At 35.0% G+C, this 13,578-nt stretch overlaps 1 protein-coding gene across 6 annotated transcripts in view; it reads left to right on the top strand.

Annotated features, from left to right (window-relative positions):
- Positions 1-224: 224 nt before the first annotated feature.
- Msl-2 (male-specific lethal 2) overlaps positions 225-13,578 on the top strand; it is a 34,538-nt gene continuing 21,184 nt past the window's right edge. For all 6 annotated transcript variants that reach the window (XR_013003144.1, XR_013003145.1, XM_076391037.1 and 3 more), the window contains exon 1: positions 225-875. Coding sequence is in view for 4 of the 6 variants with exons in the window: in XM_076391037.1 (XP_076247152.1) it covers positions 296-875 (580 nt within the window). In the remaining 2 variants the exon portion in view is untranslated. The remainder of the gene's footprint in view (positions 876-13,578) is intronic.

The raw sequence follows: 13,578 nt of genomic DNA, 5'->3' as shown, positions 1-13,578 counted from the left end.
TGGTAACTCTGTTCTGAATTGTTTATGTCTAAATAATGTTTACAACGAATTAAGTGAAATATAAATATATATAGTACTTATCATAACATTATTAAACATCGTTTTTGTTATAAGACTTCCCTATCTATTGATACGCTTTACCAAAGTAATTTCAAAGAGCCCTCTATGAACGTAAACGATAAAAAATAAAATATGGCCGATGTTTTGTTTGTGTGTAACAACAATGTCGTATTGTCTTGTTTAGTTAATTTTTCATTGTAATAATACATATTGTTCGTGGAATACTTAAGAAAGAATGAACGCCACGAGTCTTTATGTATCAACATGTCGGTTAGTTTTACAAGCGGATGTTGATGATCCAAATTCGTGGACAGATTTGTATAGGCTAGTTCCATATTTACGTCAAAGTCTCAGTTGTACTGTGTGTTCAAATTTGTTGATCGAACCTCATACGCCGACCGAAACTAATTGTCAACATCATGTGTGTCGTGGGTGTAGAGGTGGACGTAAAAAACTTAAACCTTCGTGTGGTTGGTGCAAGGATTACGATAAATACGTTGAAAATGTCCAATTACGAATATTGTTACAGTGCTATAAAAAATTGTGCGAATATTTGACAAATACAAACATTTATCGAAGTTTGATATTGTCAGTGTCTTCCAATAAAACAAATAGTGTTGCACCAGCTATTGGTGTTACGAGCCTCATGGAACTTATCCAAGAAGGTTCAGGTTTTAAAGATGAATTTAAAAGTACTGCTGGTTTGTCAAAATCTGCATATAGTATACTACCGTGTGTTTACACAAGTACAACTTCAACCCAGACTCAAGGGAATACTATGCCAACTTCTGAGACAACATCGCAAAATATATCTGGTATAGTATATTATATTTTTATACATATGTGAAAATTATTATAATATATGGTGTAAATTTATTTATGGAAAATATGACATTGGATAGTAAATCATAGAATACATACGTATATATGTTTTGTTTTGTATTAAGCTTTCGCCCATCACAACTTGTACAAGAATGAGATTCTGTTTTTCTATATTATTTCCAATTGTAGTATAATCTTATAAACTGCTTATAATTAGGATTTGTACTAAATTCATATACATGTATTTAAAATTAAATAGCTAAATATAAAGTAATTTTATTAATTATAATTATTGAAATTACACAACCAAACTCTTAAATCTTTGGTCATTTATGTTTGTATCTTATTGGTTAAATGGAATATATAAGAAGATTTGTTAAAGCATTCTTTGACCAAATAGAATCTCTTTGTAGATTTTCAGTATTTTCTTAATATTTCAGAGTTATTGCTTTTACCATCAGTACTATTAAAAGAGATGTCAAATTTTTTATGTGTAGGTTACTATAATATAATTATTGTTGTGTAATTTTTTGTATTGAACTATAAAACTATCTTTAAATTTAAATTCAAACTTACAAGATCTTCTATGAAGTGAACGTTGAAAATTTCCGATATTGTGACAGTTGTTTACAAATAGATAATAAAGAGAGAATATGAATGAAATTATAGTTAAGTAGCAATGCATTGGAATATAAACAAACAATTTACTATGTATAATTAATCACTTTATGTAAAATAATTTAGAATGTTTCTTTAAACTCCTTTATAATAATAATTTAACATGTTTGATTTTGTCCTATTATTATACAAGCTGTAACAAATATATGTTCAAATATTGTAACAATTGTTGAAAGAAACTAGAAGAAACACAAAATGTGGTCAGCAGGAATAATATAAAATGTACTTATAATATATTTTGTATGCTTTAGTTATTATAAAGGTTTAAAAAGTTGTAATGTATTTATAAGTAAGTTGAATTTAGTAAAGTTGCAAATGCTTTACCTGATGAGAATCTGAAGTGGCTTTCTGAGGCACTCACTTTACTAAATAGCTGTGAGGCTTAGGTTAACCACCGGTTTCGATACATCTATCTGACTGATATACATTGGCTACTCTCTGGTGCAAAATCGCACTATTAATTTCAATGTATTATTATTGCGAAACAGATACATACAGAACATTTTGTGATATTGTTTTATTTAAACTCCCCTACTGTTTCCTAAAATATTTTAATGCATATTTGTTACATGCTGTACATTATGTATTTTATGTATTTTTGTTGATGAAATGATTATGAGTAACTATAATTATGACATATAACTATACTTAAAAGGGAGAGCTTTATAAATATTATTAATTAGTGTTGAATACATTCTCTGTTTTGTTAATGTAATAGAATATAAAAATTATGGAATTTTTATATTTCAAGTATGTATCTATCTGAAAACAATACACAACTTTTACCCAAAAATTTTACAAAAATCATATAGTATTTATAATCATGTATTAAACAGACGTACAAAAAATTGTGCAACCATTTATATTATATGATTTAAATTTTATAAAATTTGTTTAGAAGAAAATCTGTTTTGACCACTTAAGGGCCGATTTTTTCGTAATAAATGTTCGAATGAACTCCAAGTTTGAATGGTAAAGGGTTTAAAGAGTTTCATTCTTTATATAATCGAAATAATTTTCTAATGATCATTCATAATCATATTATAGAAATGTGAAAGAAGTAATCTTTTCGAATGTTTTATTCTATTAAGAATATCAGTTATTACATACTTGTTGTACTTGATGCACTAATTTCCTATGCATGTTTTTTAAGAATTTTGTTATTATATAAATGATTAACCATTAACTCCGTAATACGCCCAGCTCGAGCAATTATACAGAAACAACTATGCCTGTGTTTACTCGAATATCACGTGGCGAAGATTAATACACGTAACATATCACTTTTCAGGAATATTTGGTCTACTGAGAAGTTTTGTTTAATTTTTGCATTTTATTTTTACTTAAAATCGAACAGAATTTTCCGCCAGACTTAATACTATTATAATTTTAAATTGTAAGTCGTATTCATAATTAAAAGTTTCTCGTTTATTTGCGACGAAAACTTGCCATCGTTTTGCAGTTATTTATGTTATTTACTGAAACTTTAACTTGTTTCAACAGTTTCAGTCTGCGAAAAAAAAAAAAAAATAAAACCAAAATAACGATAGAGCTTGACTTTACAAAGGTATGGGCATGGATATGGAAATCGTTCTTGGAATAACACTGAATGCAAGTGATAATATAAATCTGAGTGATAATATAGTTTATTACAAAGTGATAATATATATATAATATACAGGGGATAATATAAGGAGGGTCTCTAAACTCTGACCGTGTCATTTGCAGTGCGATAGTAAATAAAATATATGTACAGTCGCAGGTCCTTGTTCATTCTGGCGTTGTTAAAGTTTTCGATCTCGCTAGGTATAAAGGCAGTAAGGATAAGACCATAAATTTTTGAAAGACTAAATGCCTGATAGACAGATGTTCAATGTTTTTGGAAATGGGATGCGAATACGTAGAAAATCTTCTGTAACCATGAAATGAGGAAATAAGATAGTTTACTGTGTCTTTGCATTATAATCAGCCATTTATTTGAACTAAAACGTAAATTATAATTTTATTTAATTGCTCAGAAATACCAGTGAACTGGGTGTAACTGAGCGGAAAGTCGGAAGAGATTTCCGTTTGTAACGGCAAGAATTCCAGATAACACACTGTTTTGTTTTAATAAAAGTACTGCATTGCAATAAATCGCTTTTAGTTATTGTGTCAATAAATTACACACGTTCGGTGCACGACTCGAAAACCGCACACAGATAACCTTAACTGATTTCTTGCGTATCTGTTAATGGCTTACAGGGTGGTATAGTTGCTGTATGAGTTAGTGTATGATTCCTCCGATTTTTGCAACTATCTGATAGCAGATCCGTATTTTCAACAACTACTTGTGTAGTCGCCTGATAAAACCAATCATGCGCAGCCAGACCATGTACAATTCACCCCTTGGAATCCAATCCACCCTGATGATAATTAAGAGGCTGTTATCTGGTCATCATTGAGCGTTGTCTTATGGTTACGATATTGGAACGGAATCCATAACAGATTCTAAGCTTCCTGTTGTTATTTGCAATTCATGCGACGACGTTGTTAAACACGTTCGATCAAATGAGAATTTTTTCTCGGAACACGGAATGAGAGGATCGTCCTTACATGGCGTCTTTTAAGCTACAGTAGTTAAGCTTAATATTGGTTGCCGATTCCTGATTTGTTTTCCTCCAAGGATGAAAGCCTTCCAGTGTCAAAGATTTTGTTCTTATTCCCCGGGTGCAATGGCCCTAAACAGTCTAGGCACTGTCGCTTGATCGCACGCAAACAACCGTCCGCTCTCTGTTAACTCCTTTTTAACTTCCACAGTGTCGCCTCTGTCATTGTCTATCATCTGCTCATCACAGATCCCTCAGGAGTATATTTAGAGCCTTGTTTTCACTTGGGGAATCGGGAGTTGGCGATTTCGGAATTAAACATGATGAACACGATGTTCTTGCATTTTTGCGCATGCTTGATTGAGGCTGATGTTATTACCAAAATCAAGAGCAAGGACGCAGGGTGGACATTCAGTTATGTAGCCCTCTGGAGACTCGTTCCCTGGTGTTTCTCCTTCGAGTCGGTCAAGAATGATCCAGTACCGTGGATTCGCGCGGAGTTTTCGATCTTACTGTAGATTAGAGAACCAACTGGCTTAGCTTGGTTTTAGAATTCAAAAAGGCCCGACCCACACCGAGGATGATTAGCGGATTTATTTTCTGCACCGAATTGATAGTCCCGAGTGAGTAATTCAGGATCGGGAATGAGATAAGGAACGAGAGGTACTGGATAGAGTAATGATATAACCTGAGGTAAAATGCGGTTTGAAATGCTGATTAAGAAATGCGGAAGAAAATAACATGTACTGCGCGGATATCAAACAAAGGGACGTGTGTATTGCAATAAAGCAACGAAGCAGTGTTGGTTCCTCCTCCGCCTTATACCTAAGCTAACTATACAGGATGTTTCAACACACTATGGGATAAATTTAAGCGGTGATTCTACATATACATATAAATACGACTAAAATCAAAAATAACGATTTCGCGTTTGAGTCTTCGTTTATTTTATAAGCATGTAAAAATATGCTGGAAATCACGAGAAACTAGACCGCCCTGAAACTTTCACCAGAGTTTGTCAGCAGTGAAGTTATGCGAAGTTATGCGAGATTCAACGGGGGAAGTGATCACCGGTGTGACTTCCAGGCCACTATCAGACGTAACTGTCCGACTTCATGCCGAAGCAAGGAGGCAATAATTCGTCTCTACTTCCAACCCCGACATTGGAACATCCTCCCCTGTTTTACTGACCTAGGCCTACACAGGGAGTGTCCCTTGTCGAGAGTACGTCGTCGTTAGAAATCGTGCCATCCGTACCTCCCTAATCGTAGCTAAAGTAGTGGCATATGACGTTGGGCCCAGTGGTTCCTCTGAGGCTCTGACCCCTGAGAAGGGATCAACTCGAGTCTTGTCGAATCGCAACAAATTTGTCATCGATTGGAAATTTTCTCCCGCGACCTAGGATCAGCCCCCCCCCCCCCCCCCCCCCCCCCCGTTTCTCACTGTTTTTGACGCGATTCTTTTTCCCCAAAAAACCTCTTCCCCCTTCTACTCTAGACCAGAGTCGGAGAAAGCTTCCCTCCTCCTTTTAGACGGAATTCCAATCTAATTTTCCTCTCCCCTCCCTTCCCTCGATCCACCGCCCTCCTCCTTTTGCACCTCCTTCCCCTTTCGATTTTTATCCCTTCCTATGCCCTCTGCCTAACCCTCGAAGACTTCCAATTTCCAAAATTTTGTATATGTCTACTGCGTCCAGAAGGGGTGTTGACCTGCCCCTTTTCGGACTCTGTACTTCTCCTGTTTTTCAGGAAGGCCATTTTGTTTCACCATATCATTTCTAACAGGTATTCCTTGGATGTTGCTCTTCAAAATGTTTCGTCAATGTTCTTTTACGTCGAGTTCGACTCCTTGGCTCGCTTCATCCAGTCGTTCCGCAGTCACTTCCCTCACCTGTTTCTGTGGAAATGTGCTCGGTTCGCTTCTGCTTTTTAGGGGTATTTATGTATAGCATAGTAGTGAAGCTCTAATGCAAGGGAGGGGAAAGATCAGTCACTATTGACCAGCAGATTTAAAAAAAGATCAGTCTGTGAATGTTGAAACAATACGAGGCTACCATTGAATAATACTGAACCTGTCTACTCCTTGCAATCCAGAAGGCAAGTTAAAATACCCCTATGAGATTCCCAAGTAGAGAGGGTTAATGTGTCCATCCTTCGATTGTGTTCATTGTTTTATGCATACCGAAAGTAAAAATCCAGTTATCTATTTTAAAAATACGAGTATTACATCGTCATGAAACACAATATAATATTTTACATATTAGAATGTATTGATATTAAATTCTGTTTATTCAAGTATTAAGAAAATACTTCCAGTATTCTAGAAATTTCTTCATGTATCTATTTCCATCAACTTTTGGTAGCATTCGTGCAAGGAAGCATAGATTGCTAGCGATTAGTGTAAGAGGCATAAATGCCGAGTGAGATTTAACATTAATTCAATTTTGTTTATAAGAATTATTAAAGCAAGGAATTTGAATATCAAATATTGAAGAATCTTTTTCGCGCATCGGCTTGGTCGACTTTTGGAGGATCTACAGTGAAGGTAAGGGTCTTTGACGAAAGATTCAGGTATCTAGCATGGTTGTGTCGTGGAGGGTTCTCGACGAATTTTTTAAGAAGCTGCAATTCATTTTTTGGACGAGCCTTTGCATTGAACGTTTGTGCCGATATTTGTGATACAAGCCGAGTTTTCCTACCAATTCAGTTCTTTTATTGCGGTACTTCCGCTGTACGGCTTTCCTCGAAATTCTGCTCCAAGACTTCTAGTGGTGTATACAATTTCTTCATGTAATGTATTTTGACCAGGAAATTAATCGGAGGGTAGACACATTAACCCTTTCTACTCTGAGATCTCATAGGGAATGTTTTGACTTGCCCTCTGGATTGCAACGAGTAGACAGGTTTAGTGTTATTCAACGATACCCTCGTATTGTGTTTCAACATGGAACATTCCCAGCAAAGAGATGGGACGCGAAGTTGAGCTTACTATACACCAATCAATTTGTTTTGACCCATAAATTACGGAAACAGAAGAGTTTTTTTAGCGGATATTTATTTTAATGGAGAGATTTCATTGCAAAGTTTTCATGTAGCTGTCACTATTCTCAGTACAGTAGCCATATTATGATGCATGTGTGATATTAGAATTTGTAGATCAAGTTGAATCCACACTTCGTGTGCGGCTGAGGGGCTGCCCCCCCGTTCAACCCCTCCCTGCTAAAAAGAACCTAACCTAGACTTACCCCTTATTCACCTTGGATTGCATTGAATCATGTCTTGTTGTGGAAACGTAACGAATTATTCTTACATTAATTATTGTGGCACTAAAAAAAGTCGTTTTTTACAATTTAATTCTGAAAAGAGCCACTTATAAGAAGTGTCCGTCAATTATGCATCTGTGACTAAATCTACGTATCAAATCACACGATATAGTGAAAGTGTAAAGAAAATTGGTGATGAGATCAAATAAATAACATTAAATGACATCAAATAAATCTCTGTCCTCAGCTTTTGTGAACTTGAAAAGCATGTAATGGCTTAAATAACCAAGAAACTTTTCTTTTTTTCTGAAATGTTTATGTTAATAGTGGTATAAATTAGAAGAAATATAATCGAAAAAATTGTAGATAAAGTTGATGAAAAAGTCAAAATAATAGCACAGAAAGTTTTTTATGAATAATTTAAAAACTAAAATCTTTTGTCTATTATGTGAAAATAAAAACCTTCATCAAATTGGAAAATAATAATTCAATATTTTTCACGAAGACAATACTTTGCATGGCACCTCGTGATTTTTATAGTATTTGTATGTGCCCCGTTTTCTGTATTCGTTTTCATCTATTCCATCATATGCCTACCAGAAATCGGAGATTATTCTAGTCTTAACATTTTTAACTTATTTCAAATAGTCATATTTTCAGACTTCTGGTTTGAAAATCTTATTTCCGGTCGGTACTGAAAGTTGCAACTGCCACCATTCGATATAGCATACTCGAATTAATTATTAAAATTGTTTTAGTTTTCAATCAAAATCACTCTATTCCATTTTAATAGAAGTGGACGAGTGGCCTAGAACACTTTGTATACACACTTTGTATATACATTATCATTACAATTCCTTTTTTCTAGTTTGATTTCGCCAGGGACGATGGCTCTTATCCTGTTTGTGAGTTCTAGGACGGTGTGGTGGTTGTTTAAATGACCTTCTATTTCCTGGTCTGAATCTTCATTGTTAAGTGTGAAGACATCTACGAGATGATCCGTAAATAAGGAAACGTTTTCGTTGTTGCTTTTCGCCCATAGTCCTAGAAGAGTTGTTTGCTTACGATTTAGCGGATTAAATTGAACAGATTTCAAGGCTGTTTTGACAGACCTCCAAACAGTATTGTCTTCCCGTTTGAGGTTTTCTATATATTCTTGGAAGGAGTTATTACGTAGTTCCCTTAATTTAATTTTAAGTTTATTATTTAACCGATTATAGACACTTTTATCTGCGGGAAAACGATATCTATGCCACCTGGCTTTGGTTTTCCTTTTTTAATTATTAGTTTTTTTTTATTTCTAGGGGGGTATACGGAGTGGTTACTCTGGAACGACTTTGCGGTGTGGTTTTCTGAGTCACTTCTTGAAGCGTAAGGACAGATTGTCGACTACTCTTTCCAGCTTGGCAAGACTTTTTAGTTGTATTTTCGAGTTCATATTTTCGTTTATGGTGTGTCTGAATGCATCCCAATCAGTTTTACTGTTGTGTAGTTTAGGTCTGGTTTTTCTGTTCATAACCGTAGTGCTGACAGTTACAATAACCGGGGAGTGATCCGAGGATAAATTGTTATTAGAGACTACATCTAGGTATGGGTGACAAATTCCATTAACGGTGAAGAAGTCTAATATGTAAGTCTGGAATTTTTTTGGGGTCTATAGACCAGTACATTGACAATCTAGTTGAGAGAAATTAATAGTTTCGGTCTTTTATTTATTTAACCAACTCCTTCCCTTTGGTGATGTAGAGTCATCAGCACCAGAGGCTTACTATTGCAGTCCCCTCCCGCTATGAATTTAGAACGAAGTGTATCAAAGAATTTTTCAAAATTTTCTTTTTTTATTTTATGCTTAGGTGAGCAGTAAATAGCTGATAGCGTTACATTAAAAGGAAGATCTTTAACCGATACTGATGTAGTTTGCAGATGATCTTTGGCATATCCTGGTAGTTCGTTGTGAACGATTGAATTATTTATTATGATGGCCGATTCTGCGTGGGCGGTATTGGTCAGGATGATTGATGTGGTACACTTTGTAGTTTGGAATTTCAAAGTGAGACTTCTTAGTGTGTTTCGTTAACAAGTAAGACATCTGTTAGATGTGTATTGCGGAAAATTTTTAATTCCTCAATTTGTAAAAACTTAGTCATTGTGTTGGCTGATTAAAGTTGTTAGCATGTTAAGAATCATGTCGTTTTGTTGTACAAGTTGATTGAATGATAATTTGAAGCCGTCTAGAAATTTGTTGAGAACACCACTGACATTCTCGTTATTATTTATTTGTTATGCATGAAGTGGGGGAGTACTGGTGCTTTTTGTAATGTCGGAACAAGTAAGTGTTTGATTTGGTAATCTAGATACTACTGATGTCTTAGGCACTGGATTTGTAGATGAGCTTTGTTGGGTGTTGGAGACATTATTGTTATTAGTACGACTGTTTTTGAATATGTAGTGTTCATATGTAGTGTTCATAGCCTTGGGGACCGTCGCACAGAGCACACATAGCTAAGGTGTCTTTAGTTTTTTTTTTTGCAAAAGGTGGCATATGACCCTCCACATTTTATATATTCAGAGGGCCTGTTGCAGTACGTTTTGATATGCCCATAATGTTGACATCTTGTGCATTGGAGAATATTTTTGACTTTTCTTGGTTGCTCTATGTTTATAACACAATTTAATACATGTATGTTTTTATAACAAATAAAAACAAAATCTCGTACCGCGCTAAAGCGCTGTTTCCTCTTAATCCATTGCACTGTGTGTCAGCTCTCAGGAAAAAGCTCTTAAAACTCACTCTAGTACATCTCATACTTGGAAAGCCTCCTAAACCCTGAGTCTTCCGCCAGTTTGGCGGCACTAGCTTCATGCTTGTCTCCAAAGACCTCATCCCATCCCTTGCTACCCGGTTTCTCTCCTTCATCCCGACCATCATCTCTTCACTTCTTTTATATTTTCCACTCCCCATAAGTCCTTCATTATCTTTTCACTCTCTTCATACACGCCGTTGCTCGGTGCGCTGCCTGCTGATTTCTCTCCAATGTATGCTAACGCACGCTATGGCCGTTCTATTGATTTAATCTGGCACGTAGCCTTCTTTCAATTGGGGTTTTTTGAAAATTTTCCCTATTCACTAACCGTCATCCCAATCTACAACTTAACCTCAGGAAGGTTATCCCAGCGCCACAACCTATCAAGGACTTCCGGTAAGGGGTCGCAGCAGCTCCTAGGGACGGTATTCCTCCACTTAACGAAACAAAGAACGAAAAAAAAAGTCAGTTTTAGAATCAGTGACGATAAAATCGTGGGATGTAGAACAAACAGTTAATCCTATCTCTACGATACTTAACCCCCTTACTCCACTTACCCTCAACTTTATATATGCATTATTTTCCAAACCTGCATATTCGCTTTCCTGTCAGTATGGGCTGGTCTGCTCGATGTGTTATGCCGAGAATTCACGTTATTGAAGACCCGAGCGTGTGTCTCGTTTCTCGTAGATCCCTGCAGGTAATCATCGAATTCTGATACAGTGATTTTACTTTTTTCTTTGTTTAATTATTCGCGTTATAGAAAATCACTACAAAACTAGGCTTTTTGTGCCTTGTGCTTTCCTATACATAGAAATAAATGAACAGTTAATTAAAATTGTAATTATAACTATGATAGTAAAGAATACAATAATTATTATCTGGAAACGCGACAGCGAGTAAACCTAAGGGAGCACACCTCGACTTTGAATGAACATATGGAAAACATAAAAATTATGATTAGGCTCCAAAATCCTGTACAACGTGTTGAATAAATAATAAAAACTAAAATTTTGGCAAGTAACGGTTCCTTGGACATTTACTGCTGCTACGACAAATTATGATGTAAGAAGGTTCGTTACGCGACAGGTTCTTTGACGTCGATGAGAATAAATGTTAAATGAATAAATGTTGGAAATGTACTTTCGTGTGTGGTGTCTTAATTATAGTTCACTTTTGATTAAAAGCAGAGATTGGATGTTTATATGATATTTTGTAAAATCTGGCATATATGTTGCTCTACTCACTAAGAATTGGTATTTGCCTTCAAATAAATGATCTGCAATATACGATTTGGCAAGATTCAATTGATATGTACCCATAAAACTTTTCAAGGTTTGTAGCATCCGAGCTGAGAAGTCGTTATAGTGCTGTGGTGTCATAAGTTCGAAATTTTTTGTGTTTTGTATTTAGTCTTCTTTTTTAACTATTGTCTGCATTATGTTAGGCATATGTAAATTTCTTAATATTGTTAATGCTGTTCCTGTATCATCATCATTATTACTGTTAAGCTACATAAAATATGGAAAAGTTATACATAGTAATTGATTACTACTCATTACACAGTGCTACATAAGCTAACAATTATTTTCGAACATTATAAAACAAAACAAAATATTAAAATAACATAGTGTACCTAACAATAACTAAAATTCAATGAAAAAAATACATAATAACTGCAATACCAAAGTTTTGCAACGAGATAAAGAAACTAAGAATGTCCTGTATTCTAGTATGATAATTGGAAGAATTGCTAAAGCTGTAATTAATATTTTAACATTGCCTCACCTCATTTAGAGTCCAAATGCAGGATGTAAATGCGTATATTCACTCTGTCAAATAATTCAAATATTATAGTATATTTAAGTATTTACACAATTTCACTTAAATTATACTGTACTGTACACTAGCTATAGGCAACCTTTTCTAGTTCGGGGGCCAAGTTATCATTCAGTCTCCCAGTCAAGGGCCAGATCAAATTATTAAATAAAACAAATTAAATGAATTAAAACAAGTTGCTTCTTCATGTTTTTTACTATTACGAATCAGACATACTTCACTGAAATAGATTAAGGCCAGATCCAGCCCGCGGGTCAGAGATTGTCCATATGCGCTATACCCTATACACATAACACAAGTACATTAGATTGTTTTAATAACAATTTTGTTTTTTCATGCAGTGGAAGGAATTTATATTTCGGTTCCGGTCTCAAGCTATTGATGTATAGATTAGATGATATTAATAGTAAGTGAAATAAGTCTTTATTTGTTGCCAAATGAGAGCATTTTCTTGTATGGTGAAGGCTGTACTGTTTATAGTCCTTATTCCTACTTTCTTGAGCGTCTTCGGAAAGTGAGCCACTCGGAAAAGTTGCATATTCTATAGTATCTCTTCCGTGGATTAACCCTTTGTACTCGAAGTTTTTTTTTCATTCATATTACCAGCAACTCCAAGCAATTTTAGTGAAAAGATCATATTCACATGTAAATTAATGATATTTTTACAATTTGTTTTTGTTCTTATGTTAGAAACTGAAAATTATTTGCATTGTCTCCGTAGCGGAGCCCTCGAGTTTGAAGACAAATTTTAAATGGCTCCGCTCCGGAGCCCTCGAGTGCAAAGGGTTAATATTTTGTGCACAGTTGCTAGCATGTTATACTACGGCTATAATGAGACAGCCAAATTAGCTGTTTCTTGGGCATATGTACCAAATTTTTCAGCATCAATTGCAGCATTACAACAAATTGCTTTCGAAATTACAGCAAATCGCTTTATGAGTCTTTTGTCAATTTTCGTAATTTCAGAAGTCATTTCCGAGTTAGCAAAGAATCTTTTGGAAGTATTTTCGTCATTCATGTGAAATCAGAGAGCTGCACGAAATGTTAATAAATCTCGTAACTTGTTAATTGTTAATTGATACAACTCGAGCGGCTAAGCTGTATTGTGGGGGATTTGTCAACTTCGAATGGGATTGCTTAAGATAATTATGGGTTTAAAAACAATTTAATCAAATTTCAATGAATACTTTAGTACATTCTAAAATCAGTCTTTACGTACAAATGTATAGCGTAGTGTTGTCGCGTAAAGTGTATGATTCTAATTGTTTGGTGTTAACACATTGGCAATGCCGAGACTTACAGAGTGGTTATAGAAATTTACCAGGTATTATTTATGCCGCCTCGCGGTTTCTATGAGGTTAAACTGTAAACTCGAAAAGGAACTTTAGTCTAATTTATAACTGAATAACAACCAATGTTTACGAACTTGACTGTCAACGTGACAATATTATTCTGAACCCCTTAGGACTAAAATCTCGGGGTTATAATACAAGGAAATTTCTCACGGTTGATACAGCGTCATGGT

Source organism: Calliopsis andreniformis, unplaced genomic scaffold, assembly GCF_051401765.1.
Source record: "Calliopsis andreniformis isolate RMS-2024a unplaced genomic scaffold, iyCalAndr_principal scaffold0022, whole genome shotgun sequence".
NCBI lineage: Eukaryota > Metazoa > Arthropoda > Insecta > Hymenoptera > Andrenidae > Calliopsis > Calliopsis andreniformis.
Note: the sequence above shows the minus strand (reverse complement) of the source record. Positions and strands in the feature narration are given on the sequence as shown.